This window comes from Cricetulus griseus, chromosome 3 (assembly GCF_003668045.3).
Source record: "Cricetulus griseus strain 17A/GY chromosome 3, alternate assembly CriGri-PICRH-1.0, whole genome shotgun sequence".
Taxonomy (NCBI): Eukaryota; Metazoa; Chordata; class Mammalia; order Rodentia; family Cricetidae; genus Cricetulus; species Cricetulus griseus.
In genome coordinates, this window is record NC_048596.1 from 161420712 (window position 1) to 161443738 (window position 23027).

The window sequence follows — 23027 nt, forward strand, 5'->3', positions numbered from 1 at the left end:
TGCCTTTTGTCCTAATAGGAATGAATTTATTCCTTATGAAATACCAGGTAGGTGTGGTTAAGAATTTGAAATTGACTAAGTTAATTAAGTGTTGGGCACTCAGGAAAACAGAGTAGGCAATAAATAAGACAGTTTATATAAAAACACACCACTGGATATCTACCAAATTGAGTTTAATCAAGGAAGGCTATTACCTTCGAGGGACATTGTGAGGATATGGAATGACAATCAGCTGGGAATTTGGAATGATTGCTGTCCACTCTTGTTTTCTTATAGACTGAAAAGAGAATTTAAGAACACTTAATATATATATATGTGTGTATATATCTATATCTATATCTATATCAATTATTAGTCTAAATGTGAAAAACCAACTAAACAAAAACACTAAACCTTCAAAACCTTTTAGATTTGAAATCCTGGTATGGAGGATTATATATGTATGATGAATTCATTCACTCAACAAATACTTAGTGGACAGTTTTAGCAGGCATTATTCAAAGGGCTACATGTAAATGCTGATTGGAACTAAAATTCAAGAGATGGATCTTAGATATATATAAGTACAATAATGCTACTTTTATGTTAACAGATATTACTTATGCAGTAAGTGATAAAATATTAAGAAATAGGTAAAAGGGATAAGAAGTCACAAAGTTAATGGAGAAAAAATGGAAAAAAATACATAATAACAAATGGTACACTCTAAGATACTCTTAGGTCACTATGAATCAGTTTTTTAATTACTTAAAGGCAATAAAATATCTGAAATTAAATTCAATCATATTCAAATTATTGGATTTAAATGTTTAAGTGGTAAGTATTAAAACAGATTGTCAACAAACTGTTTACTTACCTTCTCTCCAGATGGACGGGGAATACCAACAAAAAGATGGTCCAGGAAATTGGCACTTCGGCCTAACCCAAGTACATTGTAAGGTAATTGGAGAGCTAAGTGTGCTGACTGGCTGAGCTGTCCAGCTAAATTTATGAAGACGAAACAAACAAACAAACAAACAAACAAACAAAAACACCTTTGAAAACACTGGACCCATTAAGTCTTGAAGCCCTAAAATGTTTAATTCAGGTATAAAATGTGAGATGAACATTTATTTAATTAATATTAATGATTCATGGTTCACAAAATCTCCTTTGACATACAATTCCCATTTTATAAATACTATCCACTTATAAAGTATGGTAAAATGGCTTTGAGACTATCCTGAGAGTTCACCTCATTACAACAATGTAATTTAGGATACTTTATTACTTGAAAAATTTGATACCCAAGGCAGTGCTCCACTTCCTGCTGTAGGCAAGCTCTCTTTCTCACCTGCCTATTCTGAAGGCTGCATATGAACACGGTCATACAATATATGGTCTTTGTAACTGGCTTCTTTCACTTGACATGTTCTCAGAGTTCATGCTATAGCATGTTTCACTACTTCATTAACTGTCAAAGAATGATACATACTATATTTTGTTTCATTAATTAATTTCATTAATAGACTCTTGGGTAATTACGCTTGGGTAATTAGACTCTTTGGCTATCAGGTAATACTGCTATGAAGATGAATATACAATACTATAATTTTTGTATTTACTAGGTTATACACCTAAGAATATGGATGATAATTAATTGCCTATTTCAAACTAGGCACCAGAGATAATCTCTGGTGTTCTTACCATGAAGCAATCATAAATGTTTCAGATGTTAGATTTGTCAGTTACCCTGATGTAATCATTATACATTATATACATGTATTGAAAGGTCTCATTGTACCACATAAATATGTACAATTTTATCTATCAATTAAATGCAGTGTATATGTATGTAATGATAAAAGGTACCTGTCCCACTTCATACTCATACAAGCAACTGTATGATGATTCAAAATTTTCCATATCCTAGTGAACAATTATTATTATCACCATCTTGATGGCTGGGAAGCAGCATCTCTGATTATCAGAGTGTATCTTGTATTGCCTATTAACAAATGACATTGAACTTCTATCAGGTGCTTGCTGTTCATTTGTATATCTTCTCACATTTGTGAACTTAGTAATTATCTATTTAAACTGGATTTTTGTCTTTTTTCCTGATCAGTATAAGTAAAGACTTGCTAGTTTTCAAATATTTCAGAAGTATCATTTGGTTTGCTGTTTCTCTATATTCTCTATTTCATTTATTCCTGTCTTCTGCTTAGGCTTAGGTGCTTTATATTTCCAGTTTCTCAAGGTGATAGATTACAATACTCATTCCAGAAAGTTATTTCCACGGGTCTCTAGCCCAGGCTGTACTAGAATCCCTATGTATCAAAGACTATCCCGAATTCCACACCTCCGGCTTTCACTTCCAGAGTTCTAGGATTACAGGCATGAGCCACTGACACAGGCCTCAGAGGTGCTGGGGTCAAACTCTGGGCCCCCTGCATGGCAGACGACTACTCTCCCAGCTCAACTATATCCCTGCCCTTGTTCTTTTTAAATGTAGGCAATTGGAGCAACACATTTCTATGTAAGAAAGATTGGAGCTGCAGTCTACAGATTGTAATATGTTGCATTTTTTTGTTTCACATTTACTTCAGTGTAAAAATCCATTATTTATTTTGGAGTGTGTTACTTGATTTTCATGTATTTACAGATTCCTAAAATATTCTTGATTTTTTAAAAAAGACTTACTTATGAATATGTTGATGTGCATTTTGATGGAGTGCTTCTTTCATTTACTTTTAAAATAATTACTGATAACAGAATTTATGTATGTGCCCGCATAGGTCAGAAGAGGGTGCCAGGTCTCTGGACACTGCAGTTACAGACATTGTTGACCACCATGAGGGTGCTGGGAACTGAACCTGGATCTTCTGCAAGAGCAACAAGTGCTCTTAATCACTGAGCCATCTCTCCAGTACCTCAGTGTTATATATATATATATATATATATATATATATATATATATATATATAATTTATATCTTTAGTGGTTGCCCTGGGGATTTCAATTAACTGCACAGAAAAAAAAAATCCAGTTTCAGGTTAATAGTAATCTAATTCAATGTTCATATAAAAATTTAACTGTTGATTTGATATGTATGGATTTAAATTGCTGTCTGTATCAGTCTTAGTGTTCAATGGGGGATGTCCTTCTGCATGCTGTGAATATATGTTTCTCTTACTGTTTTAATAAACTGCTGATTGGTCAGGAGTCAGACAGGAAGTATTGGCAGGGCTACTAGACTAGGAGAATTCTGGGAAAAGAGTGAGCCACCAGAGAGATGCCATGTAGCCACCAAAGGAGTAACATGCTGGAGCATTAAGGGTAAGCCACATCCTCATGGCAATACATAGTTTAATATGTGTGTTTATTTGGGACTGCATGGCTGCGGGACCAGGCAGGACAGAACCTCTGTCATCCACTACCTTCTTGCCTACAGATGATGTGATAGGCTACTTTTTTGTTGTTGCTCTCAAGAATTTCTTTTTCTTTCTTTCTTTCTTTCTTTCTTTCTTTCTTTCTTTCTTTCTTTCTTTTTTTTTTTGAGACAGGGTTTCTCTGTGTAGCTTTGGAGCCTATCCTAGCACTCGCTCTGGAGACCCGGCTGGCCTCGAACTCACTGAGATCTGCCTGCCTCTGCCTCCTGAGTGCTGGGATTAAAGGCGTGTGCCACCAACGACCAGCGCTATTTTCAAATACTGTACTTTCCAACTACAGAATTACTACTTGATTTTTTTTGGTAGGTCTGAGGCCTGAACTGAAGGATACACTCATGCTTGGAGTTACTATTACTGGGCTGCATTCCTACCTCTATCTGATTGAAAAATGACTCTATTTATTTATACTTTTTACTGTAATTTTCCTTTAAGACTTTGAATACTGAGATAGCTGACTTACAGTCTTTTATCTACTAAATCCAATATCTTGGCCCCTTAAACACATTTTCTTTTTTGATATATATATATATATATATATATATATATATATATATATATATATATATATATTATATATATATATATATATGTGGTACATTTTTATTTCTCTATATGACCTATAAATTTTGTTGTAAATGAACACTTCAGGTAACACAACAACTAAAATATTTATCATGACCTCCCTCCCAAAGTTAGCTGTTTATGCTGTTACTGTTGTTTGTGTAGTGGCTGTATTTGGCACTGCATTTGCTATGACAAAATACCCAGCAAAACAACTTAAGGAAGGAACAGTATACTTTTACACAGATGTAAAAATTCTCAGTAAGTAGATCATACACCATGATCAAGCTGGTTTCTTTCCTAAGATTGCCTCACCATATGCAAGCTGGTAAGTACAATATAGCATAGAAACAGACTGAAGGAGATAGAAAACACAAGGATAGCTCAATGGCTACAGAAAAGGTCTCTGACAATGCTTAACATTCCTCCATAATAAAACCTCTGAAGAAAGTAGGGAATAAAAGGAACACATCTGAACAAAATAAAAGGTTACATATTGGCAGGCTGTACGGGCCACCACTTGTCGCGTCCACCCTTGACCAGCAAGAACGACGCAACACCCAGGAATCTTCTCACAGTTTATTCTGGAACCTTGCTTTACAGGAAGTGTCCCTGAACCCAGGAAGGCGGGGCTTAATATATCCAGCAACTAGCAACTACCAATCATCTACGCCCAGGTGGCACGCTAGGATAGGTTGTCATCAAGCAGATTTAGAAGGATAAATGGCCTCTCTCCTAATAAGGAGTTGTTTACCACAGAGAGCACTCGCCTTCGGGCTGGTGGAAGGCGGAAACCGGCGCCATCTTTTAGGCGCCGTACTCTTCAGCTCCCAACAACATAGGACAAATCAGTAAAGTGCTCAAGTCTTAGGGTAAAAGAAACAAGAGAGTTACAAACAGTAGTCAATTTATTTCCTTTGCAGATGTTATGATCTTGTACTTCAAAGACCCTAAAGACCCCACTAGAAAACCCTTAGATTTGTAAACACAGCAAAGTGGCAGAATGCAAAAGCAACATATAATAGAAGGTCTCTGTAAGTGATAAACTTGCTGAGGAAGAAATCAAGGTTCACATCAGATTTTAAAAAATATCCAGAAGAATTCTAAGGATGTAAAAGACTTCTTTTTAAGACACTGAAAAAAATGAAAGACAGGCAGATGAAAATGGATTTTCAAACTCATGGATTTTCAAACTCATGAGTTGCAATCAAAACTCATGGATTGTCAAAATTAGTATTGTGACAATGGCTATATTACCAAAAGTGATACAGATTCAATGCAGGGCCCATCAAAATCCCCATGGCATTCTTCACAGTACTAGAAAAGCAATCCTAATTTCATAGAGAAGCAGATAAGATTCCAAACAGCCAAGGCCATCCTTAGCTGAAAGAATAGTCAAATACTAGAGACATCTCAGATTACCTGGTCTCAAATTAGAGAGCCAGAGTAATAGAATCAGTATGGACCTGGCACCAAAACAGACATGTTGACTAAGAGAATAGGAATAAGCTCACACATCTAGAGCCACAAAGGAGTAGAAATAAACACTGAGCTGGGTATTTGTGAAAGCTTATGCCTTTAACCCCAGCACTAGTGTGGCTGAGGTGTGAAGACTGCCATGAATTTCAGGTCATCTGAGTATACAGAATAAAGACCTCCATGTAAGACTTGAAAGTGAAAGGAGAGAACCTTTTAAGTTAATGGGCGCAGGCCAGCGTCTTCTGAAAAGAATTTCAGATCATAGGAACAGTTCAAAGAAGTGCCAAGTGGTGTTACATGAAACTAAAGCTTTTGCTCAGCAAAGGAGACAGCTTCAGAATGAGGAAAAAAGAGAAGCTTTTCCAACTTCATGTCAAACATGGAAATAATATTAAGGATCTATAAAGAACTTCAAAAATTAAACACTAAAACCCCAAACCATCTATTCAATAAATGGGCTAATGAACTGAATAAGATCTCATAGAATTACAAATGGTCAATAAAAACTCAAAACAGTGTTCCAACATTTTCAGCCATCAGAGAAATGCAAATTGAAACTACTTTGAGATTCTACCTTAACTCTGGTTAGAATGGTTATTGTCAAGAAATAGGATATCTGCTGTGAGGCTGTCTTTTATATAGGTCAGGAAAGCTGTACCTATAAAATCTCAGCAATACAGTAGCCTAAATAAGACCAGGCCAGTGGCAACACCCGCTGACATGTCAACATGGATGGGGGAAGTATCTTAAGGCTCCAACTCTAAACGAAGAACTGCAGCGATTAATGACTGTTGAAAGTCAGGAATTGCTATCCAATATCAAGGGGCCAGTCCTAAAAACATACACATATGAGCAACAGTAAATGAACTTAGCAGGGGTGTGTGTGTGTGTGTGTGTGTGTGTGTGTGTGTGTGTGTGTGTGTGTGTGTGTAGTTAGCAATAATGAAGAAAATAAAACAAATGACAGCTACTGTGAGAGATGTAGTGAGAGAGCAACTCTTACTGCTGGTGAGAATGTAAACTTGGATAGCCACTATGGAAATCATTATAAATCATCTCACCCCTCACCCCCCAGCAAGTCCAAATCCAAAAACTGAAAACAGAACTGCCATATGGCCCATCTATAACACCGTGGGATGGTGTGTGTATATGTACATACACACACATATGTATGAGATGGTAAGTCAACATACCACTTGATACTTGAACATCTTTTCATGTTGCTGTACTATACAGACAAGAAATAGAACCAGACTAGATGCCCATCAACTGATGAGGAGATGGAGAAAATGTTGTGCATATACATGATGTAATTTTATGCTACTATAAGTGAAAATGCAATCATGACATTTTTAGGTAAAATAGAAACCACTTTTAAAATAAGTCAGACCAAGAAAGTCAAATACTGCAAGCTTTTGCTTTCATATGTGAAATCTAGATTTGAACATGTATGTGGGGGGAGGGGGAAGAGATCTGAAGGGAGGTGAGAAAACATAATGGAATACAGTTGCATGAAAGAAGAAAGAACTATGTGGGGAAGGAAGAGGATCTTCCATAGGGGACAGGGCAGTAGCGTGGGGGGAGGGTTTAAAAAAGTATAACATATGTACCACAGTGCTGTAAGGAAATTCATGACTTTGTACGGTAACCTAAAAAAATAAAAAGGAACATGATAAGAGTTGGGATAAAAAGGCTAATGATGTAAGTTGAATAAAATGATGTTTTCTATGGGACCTTAGAGCATTTCCTTGGAACCACCACATTTTAGAGGATCTTTAGTTTTAACTGTAAGTTGTGGTAACACACATTGATGCAAAAATTTACCGTCTTAGCCATCTTTACCAGTGCAGTTACAGAGCACCAAGTATCTTCATACAGTTGTCTAGCTATCACTACTTGACTCCAGAGCTCTTAATGAAAACTCATTATTGCACTTCAGCCCTATCTTCTTGCAACCACAGTTGTACTCTCTCTATATGGGTTCTGCAATGAGGGCATCTCACATAAACACAATCAGATAGTATTTATCTTCTTGTGACTGGATTATTTTACTCAGTACAATGTTCTCTAAGTTCATTTATGTTGTAGCATGTATCAACATTACTTATAAGTCTGAATAATTTTGTTTATCTACTCATCTATGCATGGATACTTTTGACCCTGTCTCAATAAACTAAAACAACAAGAACAACAACAAAGAAACTTTGGTTATACAAATCTCTCTCAGGAAAACTGCTTTTAGTTCCATTTCATGTTATCTCCAGCAGTGGATTTGCTTCATGACATGGTGATTCTATTCACTTCTGAGGCATCAACACACTTTTCCACAGAAGCTTCACAGTTATTTTTTCTTCACCTTAGTCTATACCTGTAAACTTGTTGTGGGAGAGTGTGGGTGGTGATGGTGGTGTGTGTGTAGTACTTGCTTGCGAGTACCTGGCTATATGTGCCTGTGTATGAAGAGGTCCAATATTGTCCTCTTATTGCCTAAGATGAAGTCTCTCATTGAACCCAAAGCTTGCCATTTTGGCTAAGCTAGCTAGTCATTTAGATCTTGGAATCTGCCTGTCTGTAACCCCCAATGCTGGGGTTACAGGCACTAAATACTTTTTATGTGGGTGCTGGGGATTTGAACTTAGATTCTGATGCTCGCAGAGCAAGCACTCCTACCGCACTGAACCATTTCCCCAACCTCAAATTCTGATCAGCACCAATTATTCTGTTGGACAGACCAAATCTTTTATTTACATTTTCCTAATAATTAATGGGGTTGGGTATCTTTTCATATGCTTTTTGCCACTTGGATGTCTTCTTTGGGAAAATGTCCATTCAAGACATATGCCCACTTAGATATTTTATTGTTGTTATTGTTGAATACCTCTGTATGTTTTAGGATCTTTTTGGGAGGTGATAACTATATGTACCTGTATGCTTAATTTTAAAGTAGTTATAATTGCATAGACTCTGTGAATACTCACAAGAAGAGTATGAAAAAAATCACTTCTACGAAGAGGGGCAGACATTTTAAAATTAATTCAAAATTTAAGAGTTTCATTCAATCATTTCTGTTTCAAATATCTAGTTCTCTAAACCGAAAACAAAGCTAAACTTGCTAGTGTTGGGGGCATAATTCCATTTTAATAGTAACAAGTTAAGAAACCACTATTTGGCAAGATTGCCATTTTCAGCTGTAGGAGTTTCCTGGTAGAGTTTTTTTGGGTCATTTATGTAGAAGATTGAAGATAGATCCATATCTATCACCATGCACAAATGGACTTTGGGAGCCCATTCCCTATGGAGGGATACTATTGCAGTCCACATACAGCAAGGAGGGACTTGGCCCTCCCCCAAATGATATGACAGAGTTTGACAGTCGCCCATAGAGGGTCTCCCTATCCCTAGGGAGGAGGTGGGGGTGTGTTGGGGGTCTTGGTGGGGAACATGGGAGGGTGAGGGAATGGGGGGATGGATATGTAAATATGAGTGCCTCTAAAATAAAAAAAGAAACCACTATTGTCTACTTTTCTAAACATTTTAGTGGTTTCCACTTATGTGAAAGACAAATAAGTTGTCTCATAATAATGAGTCTATCTTACTTCATGAATGTTTCTGATGTAAACAAAGTTATAAAATGTTTACTGTTTACACAAGAATGCTAATTACTTAGGGAACATACAAGAACAGCAATAGTAGGTAGTAAGAACTGCATGAATCCTAGTGTTCATCCTCAGGTTAATATAATACCATAGTTAGTGTTCTGTTGCTGTGAAGAGACCCCATGACCCTGGCAATTCTTATAAAGGAAAGCATTTAATTGAGACTAGCTTATAGTTTCAGAGGCTTATTTAATTGTCATGGCAAGAAGCATGGTGGCATATAGGCAGACAGGGTACTGGAGAAGGAGCTGAGAGATCTGCAGACATCAGGAAGATGTCTCTGGGCTTGGCTTGGGCTTTTGAAACCTCAAAGCTCTCCCCAGTGACAGACTTCCTCCACCTCCAACAAGGCCACACTTCCTAATCCTTTCAAATAGTGCCATTCATTCCCTGATGACTAAGCATCAAATATATGAGCTCATTGGGGCCATTTTTATTCAACCATCACATACATTTTTCCAACCCCAAGACAGCACTGTGCCCTACTGAAAGTCTTTAAAAACTGCATTCAACAATTAGTTGGGTATCCTTGAATGGATAAGAACCATAAAGACAAATATTTGATTTAGTGTCAATGAGGAGTCATGAAAGGTTAAGATGTAGAATTACTAATTGATACAGGGCCCCTCTCTCTACCCTATGGCAGATATCACAGAAAGGTACAAGATAAAGTTCTATAACACTTGGTGTAGTTTATTTCTAGTTTGGGGAATGAGTTTAGCTAATTGTCAGACTTAAAAGTGTTGAGGCACAGGTATGGGAGAAAATGTTGAGACTAGAAAGATGAAAGGGGGGCTGGAGAGATGGAATATAATTTTAAGGATAAGAGTGGGACAATATAGGACTTTAAGATATTGGTGTAAAGCTGTGATAAGAGATTTTCTCATCTTAAAATTAATAACACAGTCCTAAGACCCTTTAGATGGTGTGAAATAAGTAGTTATTGAAGTGTAAATGGATTTAAGTTGCTGATGTGTAGATATGAGTTTCACTGGTAATTTACTAGTGGAGGTGTAAGTTTTGGATCTAGTGTACTAATTTGCCCGAGTTTATCAGCATTGTAAAATAAATGAGTCTCAGAGCATCTCACTTAACAGTGAAATTATTTGATATTAAGAAAGAATTAACAGACGATAAAAATATATGAACAGGAATTAAAATTTAAATGACTTCTTTCTTGTAGGATACATCAAAATATTTAACTGTAATAGTTTTATTGAAATGTTCCTTAAGTTTTTAGAATTTTTTTTTTTTTGTTTACAGAAAGCTTATATGCTGGAGCTGTAATATGATTCTTCTTCTTCTTCTTCTTCTTCTTCTTCTTCTTCTTCTTCTTCTTCTTCTTCTTCTTCTTCTTCTTCTCCTCTCTCTCTCTCTCTCTCTCTCTCTCTCTCTCTCTCCCTCTCTCTCTCTCTCTCTCTGGTTTTTCTACATGTACCTGGCTGTCTTGGAACTCACATAGCAGACAAGCTAGCCTGGAACTCACAGAGACCCCCCTGCCTGCCTTTGCCTCCTGAAATCTGAGGTTAGAGAATTAAAGACATGTGCTACCATACCCACCACAATGAATTCTTAAATGTTTATAATTAGCTACAAAATAAACTCAATGTAGAACATTTATGTAAGCTCATTATATAATACAAAATTGGCCATTCATTCTGGTTATTGTTACAAGCCTGTTAATAAGCAAGACTCTAGGATTCACAAGAAATCACACAAAGTTGAGATTTTATTCTTTAGGCAGGTAGTTGGATTTATTGTAATTTGGAAGGAATCTCAGGTATCAGTCACATGCAGACAGCTTTCAATCTTTTTCCTTTTGTCTTGACAGAATTTCTCCATAGTATTTATTGCAATGTACAAGTAAATTGTGCATATATAAAATTATATCAAAAACATCTCTCTAAATTTTAGACCTCTTACTATAATTTGAAAATATAGGATTAGTTTAGATTTGTAGTATTAATTGATTTCTAATTTCACTTCTCTTAAAAGAGCTAATTTATACTATTTACCAAGTCAATCTTTAAGGTAACTCAAGTAACCTCTCATTTTCTGTTAGTTCAGCTGAAAAGGATAGTGGGTTTGGTTCATTACAGTAATAATAAATGAAGAAATCAATGTTGATATTTTTGTTCTGAATGGCTCTTGAAATTAGTTAATGTATGTCACAGAAAAAGTGCAATAAAAGAAAGTTTTATTCAGAGTTGTGACATGATTTTTGATAGCAGCTTGCCTTTTCTATAGATTGAAAGAAGATGCCTTACATGTTGCAGATATCCCACAGGACTTACCTGAGCCGTTTTTCAGATATCCATTTGCATCAACTGTTGTGTACATAATATAAGGTCCAGGCTGATTCACTCCAAAGGGCTGCAGTAAGAAAGGAAATAATTGGTCTTGGAAAGTAAGTGAATGATTTGAATTTCAGGAAAATGTATTATATAATTAAAAAAAAACAAAGCCAAAAAATGAAGAATATTTATTTATTCTTAGACATCTTCATACATTTATAGACTGTATCTTGATCATATCCAACCTGGCTCTCCCCTCCTAGCTCCAAAGCCCCTAATGCCCCACCCAATGAGCTCCACCTAATGATTTGCTATGGGTCTCTGCATCTGCTCCTATCAGTTGCTGGGTGAATCTTCTCTGATGACAATTCTGCTAGACACCAGTCTGGTTATATAAGATGACTGCTACAGGCTCCGTATCCCCTATTATTAGGAGACTTTCCTAGGCTCACCATCATGGATTCCTCAGAGTTTCCATTGCATTTCGTCTCCTTGAAATGACCCCCAATTCCAGCTGTCTTTCCCAGTACTTTCCCTGTCAGTCACCTAATCCCTTCTGTTCCTATCCATCCATACCTGCTCCCAGTCCACCCTTGACATCTGCTTCCCCTTCCCAGGGAGATCCAAGCATCCCCCTGCCCCGCTTGAGTTCTCCTTGTTACTTAGCTTCTCTGCCATCAGTGGAATGATTGTAGCATGATTATCTGCTACTTTACAGATAATATCTACTTATAAGTGAGTACATGCCATACCCAAACCAATTCTTATGTATATGTCTTAAATAATCATTAGCTACCAAAAGAACATTTCTATAAACAGATAACAGTTCAAATTAAACCCAGTTAGAGGAAAATTATTAAAATTACAGTTCATTATTATGTGTGTATGTGCACGTATTTGAGTGTCACAGTGCATGTTTGGAGATTAGAGGACAACCTTCAGGAGTTGGTTTTCCCTTTCACCACATGGATCCTGGAGATCAAACTTATGCCATCAGGCTTGTCCTTTACATGCTAAGCCATCTCATTCATTGGCCCCAGTAGAAAAGTCCTAATACCTTATATTACTTGATAGTTGCATTTATACAGTTCAGAATTTTAACAGTATTTTAAAGATCTAATGTTTCTACTTTATAAGGGTAAATATTTTAAGCAAACTTTTATTTATTATTCTGGTTCATAGGAACAAAACTACAAGAGTTTTGGAGTGAGGCTGTGGTAGAAAGTACCTGAAACACTCTGAGTTTGATTACCAGTGCTGAGAAACCCTCAAACCTGGAAGCAGTTTTATCATTGTATTTCTTCTTTTGTCCTCTTCTTCTCTTGCTTATTTTCTTCCTCCTCTTTCTGATTTTTTTTTTTTTTTGAGACAAGGTCTTTTTACGTAGCCCTGGATGTCCTGAAAGTCACTCTGGTAGACCAGGCTAGCCTTGTACTCAAATCTGCCTGCCTTTACCTTCCAAGAGCTGGGATTAAAGGTGTAGACCACCACACCCATCTTGTTATATTTATATTGGACATATGCTACAATTTCTTACTAATGAACACAAATGATAAATTCTACTTATAATTAGCCATAGTGAAAATACTGACATTTAGTCCTATCACATGTAAACTTTTACACATTTAGAGAAATTTCTTTCTGTTTTTCCTGAGAAGCTCAAAGTCTAATCAGACTGGTAGTTTTTCTCAACTTGTTTACCATTTTCTATTTATAGAATTGTCTTTAAACTTCAAATAAAATGATAGATTTCTTCTCTTTGAAATGAACACTAACCAAAAAGGACACAAGCTATAGATTGTAATGAGCATTCTATTAAAAGCTAACAAATGCTTGAGAAAAATTTTGCTTGAATACTTATCACAAAAATAAAATTTTAGTGATCTTCTTAGGAAAACTGTCCTTCAAAAATAAAGGAGAAGGCTTGAGCTGGGCTGTATCTCAGCTGGTAGAATGCTTGCCTAACATCTATAAGGTCCTAGCACAACACAAAGAGCATGGTGGTGTGTACCTATAATCCTGCACACAGATAGTGGAGATAGGAAGATCAGGCTTGAGGGTGGCCTGGGTACATGAGACTTTACTGAGAGGGGAGGGGAGGGCAAGGGAAAAAGAGGAAGAAGAGGAGGAGAGTGAGAGAGGAGAGCACAATGAGGAAGGGAGGGGGAGGAGGAAGCAGGAGAGAGAGTGAGAGTGAGGACCAGATAGAGGAAGAAGAATCATCTTTCCTTCCATATTCATGCTTTAATCCCTGTGGTGGTCTTTACATTTTTTATGAATGTAGGTTTTACTGATGACAAACCAAACTTTCTCATGTATTTGTCATCTAGTTTTATCACAATTACAGACTTGCTTTGGGTGACATCTTTTCTCCTTAACTCCTTCAACTGTGCTGGGAATATGGCAGCAGCATCTACTCTAATAGATGCAGGTTATTTCCACCCTCCCCCCCAGGGTTTCTCTGTGGCTTTGAAGGCTGTCCTGGCACTCGCTCTGGAGACCTGGCTAGCTTCGAACTCACAGAGATCTGCCTGCCTCTGCTTCCCCAGTGATGGGATTAAAGGCGAGCACCACCAATATCCAGCAGGCTAATCTACTTTTAAAGTTTAGACCTACTGTTGAATCTATGTATCCATCCTTAGCTTGTAGAAAATGCCTCAGGGTTGAGGATATAGCAGTGCTTCATTTAGGCCTGCATGTCAGAACTAAGATACTTACTTCTTGGATTCTGCTGCTAGTTCACAGTTGGATTCTACTTGGCACCTCTTCTCAGCTAAAGGGAACTGTGTCACATGTCTGAGTGTAATATCTGATTAATGTAGGAGTTGAGAGCTCCTGCCTCAGTTGAGGCTGTCTGAAGAATCACCTCAGCTTTAGGGCTCTCCATGCATTGTAAACCAACCACTCTCTTCCTGTCAACCTTGCTTTTTTCACTACTTTCAGAGTTATTGTTCCCAAATACAGTTAAGATATCTTGACTATAGAAGTTTTTAAACTATATATAGAGGAAAGCACTGGAATTGTAGTGCTTTAAATGGATTATGAGGATTTGTGATTATAATCAAAACATCAAGCTTTGTGTTGAAATTTCTGACTTGTCTCCAAGACTTGGGAAAAATTTAACTTCTCCGAGGTGTTCTCTCTCTCTCTCTCTCTCTCTCTCTCTCTCTCTCTCTCTATATATATATATATATATATATATATATATATATATATATGCGTTTGCCTGCATGTATATATGTGCACCATGTGTATATAGTACCCGAGGAGCCCTCAAGAGTGTCAGATCCCTAGAAGTAGAATACAGATGGCTGCTGAGAATTGAACCTGGACTCTCTGCAAGAGTAGCAAATGCTCTTAACTATTGAGCCACCTCTCTAGGTCCCTGAAGAAAATTTCACAGAAATATTTGTGATGAAGAATTAAGTTTACTTACTGTTATCTTACGAGGACAATCATTAGAACATAGACCACTAAGAACTGTGGAAAGATAAAGAACAGCCTATTACCAACTGTTACAAGCTCACAATATTTTTAAGATCTAATTCCCCTCAAAGTTTATTAATACATCATTCACTGACTCATGATCACAGAGAGGAACCATTTCAATTTCTGAGCAAATTAAATTTTACTTTATACCTATTTATCTTCTAAAATTAATTTAACATCATCAAAACCTGCTTACACATGCTCATGTGTGGGGGCGTGGATATCTATGTGACACCGTGTATGTGGGAAGGTCAGAGATAAATTCTAATAGCTATCTTCCAATTCCTGATAAAACTCTCAGTACACAAGGAAGGAAGTGAACCTTTTAAATATGACCCAGGGAGAAGCCCTTGCATAGCTAATATGCCTAATGGTGAGATGTGATGCTTATGAGGTGAAGAAGGCAAAGATGTTCACTCTTACTTTTCCTAGCTGGCACAATAAAGACATAAAAGGCATGGGGATTAGAGAGAGAAAGAAAGAAAAGTGTTTCTCTTTGTAAATGGCTATCTATAAAAAAATTCCCCCCAAAACTATTTAAAAAAAATACCTTCTACCAGGCGGTGGTGGCACATGCCTTTAGTCCCAGTACTCGGGGGACAGAGGCAGGGGGATCTCTGTGAGTTTGAGACCACCTTGGTCCACAAGAGCTAGTTTCAGGACAGCCTCCAAAGCTACACAGAGAAACCAAAAAACAAAACAAAACAAAAAATAAAAACAAAACCTTCCTAGACTCAAGAAGTGAGTACAATGCTGCTGTACTTAAATATTTATTTACATATACTAAAAAGGAGCATATAAAAACCAAACTGAAAACACAACAGCAGTATTTTTCTTTCCAGAGAATGCAGGCACACACATAATAAAATACACAAGGCCTTTATGAGCACAGACAGCAGTGAGACAGGTGCCTGCAAGGAACTGGTTATGGAGTAGACATGGCACAGGAAAATGAGAGGCAAAGCCTCACTGCACAGAGGATACACACGGAGAGACGGAAATTAAAAATGGGAGTAGTGGCAGGAATTCATAGTTTTGTTAGACATATGACTAGATGGAGGAAAAGTATGTGAAGCCTGACTTGCATTTTCCTACTTTTGTCCAAAAGGAACCTAGAAGAAAGACAAACCCTAAAAGGTACACCAAGTATTCAGAGCCTTGGTTTTACATACATGGAGAAATGTGTGTGATTCAAGGCACAGGGCAAGTGAATTTTGAGTGCCAGCCTATGAATGAAGAAGGATGGGAGAGAGCTCAGTAGTAAGAGCTCTTGCAGAGGACCCATGTTTGATTCCCAGCACACACATGGTGGCAACTGTAAAGTTCCAGGGGATCAGAACCCTCTTGACCTGAAACCCTGAATGTGGCAGGACACACTCAGGCAGGCAGCAGGCAGCAGGCAGGCAGGCAGGCAGGCAGGCAGGCAGGCACGCACGCACACACACACACACACACACACACTATAATAAATAAATGTAAAACACAATATAGAAAGAATGATGGCAAACCAGAATCATTATTTGACAAAAGTTGAGGCAGGAGTTATCAATAGCCTTCAATGGTAGCAGGTAAACGTTTGATCCAGTGAATATAGATAAAACTGGTCATCTCAGGGCTGGAGAAATGTCTTTGCAGTTAAGAGTACTGGCTGCTCTTCTAGGTGATGCAGGTTCAATTCCCAGCACCCACATGGCATCTCACAACTGTCTGTAATTCCACTTCCAGGGGACCTGACACCCTCACACAGACATACATGCAGTCGAAACACCAATTCACATTAAATAAAAATAAATCAATTAACAAACAAACAACAAACAAAAAAACCCAAAAAACAAAAACTGATCAACAAGGCTGGAGAGACAGCTCAGTAGTTAGGAGCACTGTTCTCACAGAGGACCAGGTTCTATTCCTAGCACCAATATGTATCTCACAAAATTCTCTAACTCCAGTTCAAGGCGATCCAATCCCCTCTTATGATCTCTGAGGGCACCAGGCATGCACATGGTACACATAATTACACGCAGGCAAAACACTCATACACATATGAAAAAACTGAACTGTCCATCTCTGTGAGCAGGTGAGCAGTGTGCACCATGTGCCTCCTGGTCCAATGACCGGAAGTGCAGAACTTCTGCTCTGTAATTTCTTGCTGTGGAGTCTTGCCAAAAAATGGGTAACTTGAGTTAGTCAGGAAATACAATTATCTAACAATATAAAATTTGAATTCTTTAAAACCAATGAAAGTAAAAATAGAAAATGACTGAAAAAGTGTCCTAGATTGAGGAAGTCTGGAAAGATGTGAAAAATTCAACATATCCTGGGCAGAATACTAAACTAGAAGGGAAAGAGAGTCATTGTTGGGACAGCTGGTATATCTGAATGGGGCCTATGTATAGCTAGCACGATGTTCTGCTGAAGTTCATTTCCTGATCCGGAGGGCTGTACATGCATTACACAGGAGTGTGCACTTGTATCAGGGAATGGGTAGAAGGGAAGAGAGAGAGAGAGAGAGAGAGAGAGAGAGAGAGAGAGAGAGAGAGAGAGAGAGAGGGAGAAGGTGGGAGGAAAACAAGATGAATGATAACATCTAAAATACTCACCAATGACTTTAACAAAATAAGCATCTGCTTCAAAGTTATTTTTGAGTGTATGAATGGCAACATCATTCTTGGTGTATCCTTTACTGAGTACTATAATGTCCAAGATTCCCTGAGAAGACACAAATTTAAGAAAAAACACTAGGTGAAAGAAAAAGACCACTGTGTGACTTGTGCTATAGTTTGAATAATAACTACAGCAAAGGCTGATCTGTTGAAGACTTGCTTGGCAGCCTGTGGGAGGTGGGGGGAACTTTTGGACGTAAGGCCTACACATGGGTATGTTCCTTATGTCCCTGAAGGGACATGTGACTTCAGCTTCTTGCTGTCTCTATCTACTGCTAGGCTACCACAGCAGAGCTGGCCTCCTCCCTGTGCCCCTGCCATGAAGTGCTATGCTACATGGGCCAAGAGACAGGAGTTAGTGACTGTGGACTGAAACAACTTTGTCTTCTTAATTTTCTCGGGTAGTTTGTCACCTGTACAACTTTAGTAGGTTGATGTGTGACATAATTTCACTGAAAATGTATGCCCACAATTTGAATAGGAAATAAAAATAAAATAGTCCTGGGAAGTAATTGTTAAGCATTTTGGTATATTTCCTTCTGGTCTCACTGCGTAGCCTTGGCTGGCCTGAAACTGGCTAGCTAAGTTTGTAGATCAGGTTGGCCTCAGACTCACAAAACTCCACCTGCCTCTGCTTCAAGAGTTCCGGAACTAAAGGTGTGTGCCACCACAATCAGCCCTAAAATTTCATTTTAGAATCATTACTGTGGGGGGGGGTAGTGGGGGATGGGGAGTGTAATGTGAAGTCAAGGACAACTTTCAGGAATTGATTTTCTGTTTTCACAGTAGGCATTGGGGATCCAACTTAGGTCTCTAGACTTTTAGAGCACATGCTTTTTACATGTAGTAGCAGCACATTCCTTTGTGCAGGAATTTTCAGATCCTCTGCAATTTTGGCCAAGTCACCTGTTGTGGTGCTTGTGGCGCTGGCACCACCTTTCCCTCCCTCTTTAACAAGTAGAAATTCAGCTCACTTTATTGAAGAAAAAAAATAGTCATTTAAAGCTGACACTCTTCTGCATCTCATGATGCTACTCATTTTTCATTTTATAAATGTTAGCAACATTTTTTTTCCTGTATATTGACTATATTTTTCTAGAGAGTTTTGGTGACACACCAGTTTCTATGAATACTTTCACATTAAGGATATGAATTATTTCACTCATTTGTAGCATTTCTATTTTCCATATTTAAAAATAATTTAAAATTTCATTTATTATGCTTTTTGATGTACGGAAATTAAAAATTGATTTGTAGGCAATTTTGTTGATTTTTTTCTCTTGTATATTTCTACCAATTACTTTTATGCTTAGAAACTGCTAATGAAAAGTGAAATAAGATTTGGCAGCAGGAAAAGCAGAAGGAAATGTAGGTATCAATAACTCATCATTGAGCATAAGCCTCTTAAACCCATAGCTAAATAGAACAGCAAAATAAAAAGTTAATGAAGACATAAATGTCCTGTTGGGCTTTTACTTTCTATAGTAAACTATCTTGCAAGGATATATGTGGATAGATTATATTCTTCAAAAGCTTCTTCCTCTTCTATGTAGTAAACTAGCTTTTTCTTTAGAAAGGTGAATGTCAAGTACCTACAGAGCTTTCTACCAGCTCACTTGGCAACTAGTGACAGAGCCATAAAAGTGGGTCTTAGAGATGCTTTGTTCCAGTTTACAAGTGTAGTGAATGCACTCTTCTGCGGTCTGTGCAGGTACCTGTTGGTTCTGCTTTTGGTCAGCTGATGAACATGTAGATCTGCTAGTCTTAAAGCACAATTCTGCAGCAGTTTATTCCAAATAAGCACGAGAAGAGGTAACATTTTCACATTCAACTATGGAGATCAACTATTACTATCATTAGTCAGCCCCCCCCCCCCAATTTGACTTTAAAAGGGATTTTCTTTAATCAAACATTCTCATTCCATTTTCTGGTAAAAGACATGAAGCTACCGTGAGATGACATAGATGGCAATTGAACTCTAAACACACAGGACAGTTTTGAACTCACATCTTCATAGATATCAAAAAAGGTGGCAACCATGGCATCTTTGATTAGATTTAGGCCTGCTAGGTCCCAGTAGACTTTAAACATCCGATGCACTTCCTCACAGCTCGCATTATTGCATGGAACATTCTCCAGTAAAAAGGCTTGCTGATTGCTGTGTGACAGACAAGAGGAATTCAGTTAAAATCAGAGCTGTGAGGCAACAGCTGTGCTTTGTCTTCCAGAGACAACGTGCAGAACTCTGGGATTACTGGATGGGATGAGACACGCTCTGTCCTCTTTAATGTGGAGTTCCTACATCCGTCCCTCCTTTACGTTTCCACTGCCATCCACTCCGCCTTGCATTTTAAGTTACTGGAGTAACACTTGTAGCTCTCCTCTCAAATTGAAGCATTCTCTTCCGGAGGAGGTGCATAAAACTCACTAAAAGTAAATGAAATTTACAAAGCTCAGGAGGATTCTGAAGATTATAAAAGGAAAAAAAGAAAACTGTTAGGGAGATGAGCCCCTACAATTAGCAGAGCTGTCTGTAGGGCCTCCAGTGATGTGAGTCACTAGGTGTGGCGGGTGGGCTGTTTCATGCTGGGGCTGCATCTGAGTTAGTCAGTCACCCCTACTTCCCTACGATGCTCTAACTAACCTCAACAAAGTCACTGTTCACCAAGATAGACATGTGTTTCTTTGGTCTGAACAGTGTTCTTTCTAGAATGAACAAATCTTTGCGGCATTCTTTTTAAGTCCCACACAGATGTGTATTAATGATCAATGAATACTTGAATTTGAATTGGAGACTTTTGATTTCCCAAAGTCTTACAAATCATGCTGCTCACAATTTCCAGTGTAAAGTAACAAAAATGCCACTCTTACTGTTAATATGTGTTTTGTATAGGGAGAGTCAGTATCTTACTTTTAAAAACACAATTTCATTTAAGCCTCACAAAGAAAGACTATGATCCATTTGCTTCTGAAACCTTGGAGAAAATGGTCTTGATTTAGTTTGTCTATATTTTTGGCAATTATAATTAATGTTCCATTTAAAATTGTTTTATTCTCAAAATGATTATAGGGACTATTATAAAATTCAGGCAACAGAAATAATTTAAAAGTAAAAGTAAAAAATAATTTCTTTTCACAGATAACCATTATGAATGCATTGGTATGCATCTTTCTAAGTGTGGGAATACATTGAGAATAATACAACAGTAAACGTGGATGTTCAAGTATCTCCGTCTCCCTCAACACAAAAACACCAGACCTAGTTAGGTTCTGCTACACATATTCTAAAACTTTATTTCCTTTACATAATATAGCATACTCATAGAGAAAATGTATATAATCTGATGGAAGACACAGTTTTGGCATTAACTGAAAATTCCCTCTATAGACATTGCATCATGTTTATCTCCTACACTCCTAGCTGGTCACTTTCAATAGCAACTCCATTATAGCAGAAATCTGTCATTCATTTTAACATCTGACCAGCCAGAGCTAGTGAGGTCATGTGTCTTAAGAGGAGAACCTACTACTCCCACTTCACTAGAGCAGTATAATTCCCAATTGCCTTCTAAAACTTATCCTTGCACTCACTGGTAAGTATAAGTCTCATAGAGTCCATTACAGATAAACACAACGGTTATAACCAACTGATCTGGGGAAGATCAAGCCCAGTGGGTTGATCAACAACACAACTTGTACACCTAAGGCTTAGGGGACATTGAGGAAGAGGGGGTGAAGAGACTGCAAGAGCCAGGGAACCAGGAAGTCTGCTGTGAGACTGTGTCTCTCAGAAATGACAAGGAAGCTATACCTACAATATCTCCACAAAATGGTTGCCTAAAGAAGATTTGAATAACAACAACACCAACATTGCATACTTGAGTGGGGGAAATCTCACAGGGGTCCCCATAGATAAAGACCAGCAGTCAACTAATGACTTCCAAGAGAGGAAGAATTAAGTCTCTCCCAGGGAGGAGCCCCCTAATTGGTTTTTCAATACAAAATGGTCAGCCCTAAAATCATATGAGCAACACCAAATGGACTTAGCAGGTTGTATTTATATATTTACTGCACCTCATCATTCCCTATCCTCTCTTCATCTCCCTCTGTGTGTGTGTGTGTGTGTGTGTGTGTGTGTGTGTGTGTGTGTGTGTATGCGCGTGTGCGCACACACTGGAACTGTGGTTAGAAACAGTTATGAGCCAGCTGGGGTGGGTGCTGGGAACCAGGCTGTCCTGTGGAAGAATAGCAGGCAGTTGTAACCACTGAGCAATTTCTTCAGCTCCTGTATTTCTTCTCTTGAGAACAGACTATTCAGTTCATTAGCTTATTTATTGATTGGATGATTAGGAATTTGAAGGTTTGTTGTTCTTTATATATTCTAGATAATAATCTCATGTTGATGTGTAGTTGGCAAAGATTTATTTGCATCCTACAGGCTGTCTTTTCACTGTGCTGAATGTTTCCTTTGCTACAAAGCAGCTTTATAACATATAATTCCATTTCTCAGTTCTTGGGATTATTTGCTGTGCTACTGGAGTTCTTTTCAAAATATCAATTGTTGTTACTTTGATATTTTGTCAGTACTTCTTCCCATCCTTTAAAACAATTTTGTGTTCAGTATCTTTCACTTAGAGTTTTATGCATTTTTATATACTCATTTGTCAATATTTTTATGGCATCTTAATCAATATTAAAGGAATAAGCCTCACAGTGGATAAGAGGTTACAAAGGTTGATCCAACCAATAACTTAAGGTTGGATGTATCAAATCCCAGGTTATTCTCTTTAACATCTGGTCCTAAGAACCAAGTTGGCTACCTTTCATATGTACTTTCATACTAATTGCCTGGGCCAAGTCTTCTGCTGCCATCCCTTAAAGGGATCATTAGGGAAACATGAGGCTGGGAAGGGTTAAGAAAACAGATAGTAAGAACAAGATACATGAGAAAGACCAAGGAAATCCACTGCTTCATACAGTATCTTTAAAAATTAATAAAACTAACATAAATACATAACTAAATTTAAGATTCAATATTACATTATTGGGAAAGGCCTCAAAAAGCTGAGTTAATTATGCATCCCTTAAGGGGATTAGCATACAAATGAAAATGCATTAAAATAAGATTAAACTGGGAATGTATAGATTCACCTATTAAACCCTTTATTAAGTGGAGGACAAAACATTTAGATAATTGACTAAAACTTGGGTTGGAAGAAAAAATAAATGTAACAGAATTAGTTATTCTGAAATTCTGAAGACTTTCCCTCTACCTCAGGTGACCAGCAAGCCAAGTTACATTTCATCATTACTCCAAAGTGAAATGTGACCTCTGTGTTAGTAAATTCATGCTGACAAAAAAGTTGTTGGAACGCAGAAATGTACAACTAGTTCATGAAAAAGGTTGAAGGTTTGATACCTGTGGAAAGCAAGTCTTTTTAATGTGTGGCTTTC

General features: G+C 37.7%; 1 protein-coding gene across 2 annotated transcripts in view; it reads right to left on the reverse strand.

Annotated features, from left to right (window-relative positions):
- Itfg1 (integrin alpha FG-GAP repeat containing 1) overlaps positions 1 to 23027 on the reverse strand; it is a 116852-nt gene that overhangs the window by 5533 nt on the left and 88292 nt on the right. Inside the window, exons 11-16 of one of the 2 annotated variants that reach the window (XM_027406298.2) lie at positions 19581 to 19731; positions 17511 to 17619; positions 14858 to 14901; positions 11422 to 11500; positions 857 to 981; positions 195 to 277 (exon numbers count right to left, since the gene is read on the reverse strand). In XM_027406298.2, the coding sequence (XP_027262099.1) occupies positions 195 to 277; positions 857 to 981; positions 11422 to 11500; positions 14858 to 14901; positions 17511 to 17619; positions 19581 to 19731 (591 nt within the window). Of the gene's footprint in view, positions 1 to 194; positions 278 to 856; positions 982 to 6884; positions 7121 to 11421; positions 11501 to 14857; positions 14902 to 17510; positions 17620 to 19580; positions 19732 to 23027 lie in introns of those variants that run through there. The other variant, XM_035442573.1, reaches the window with a different exon arrangement.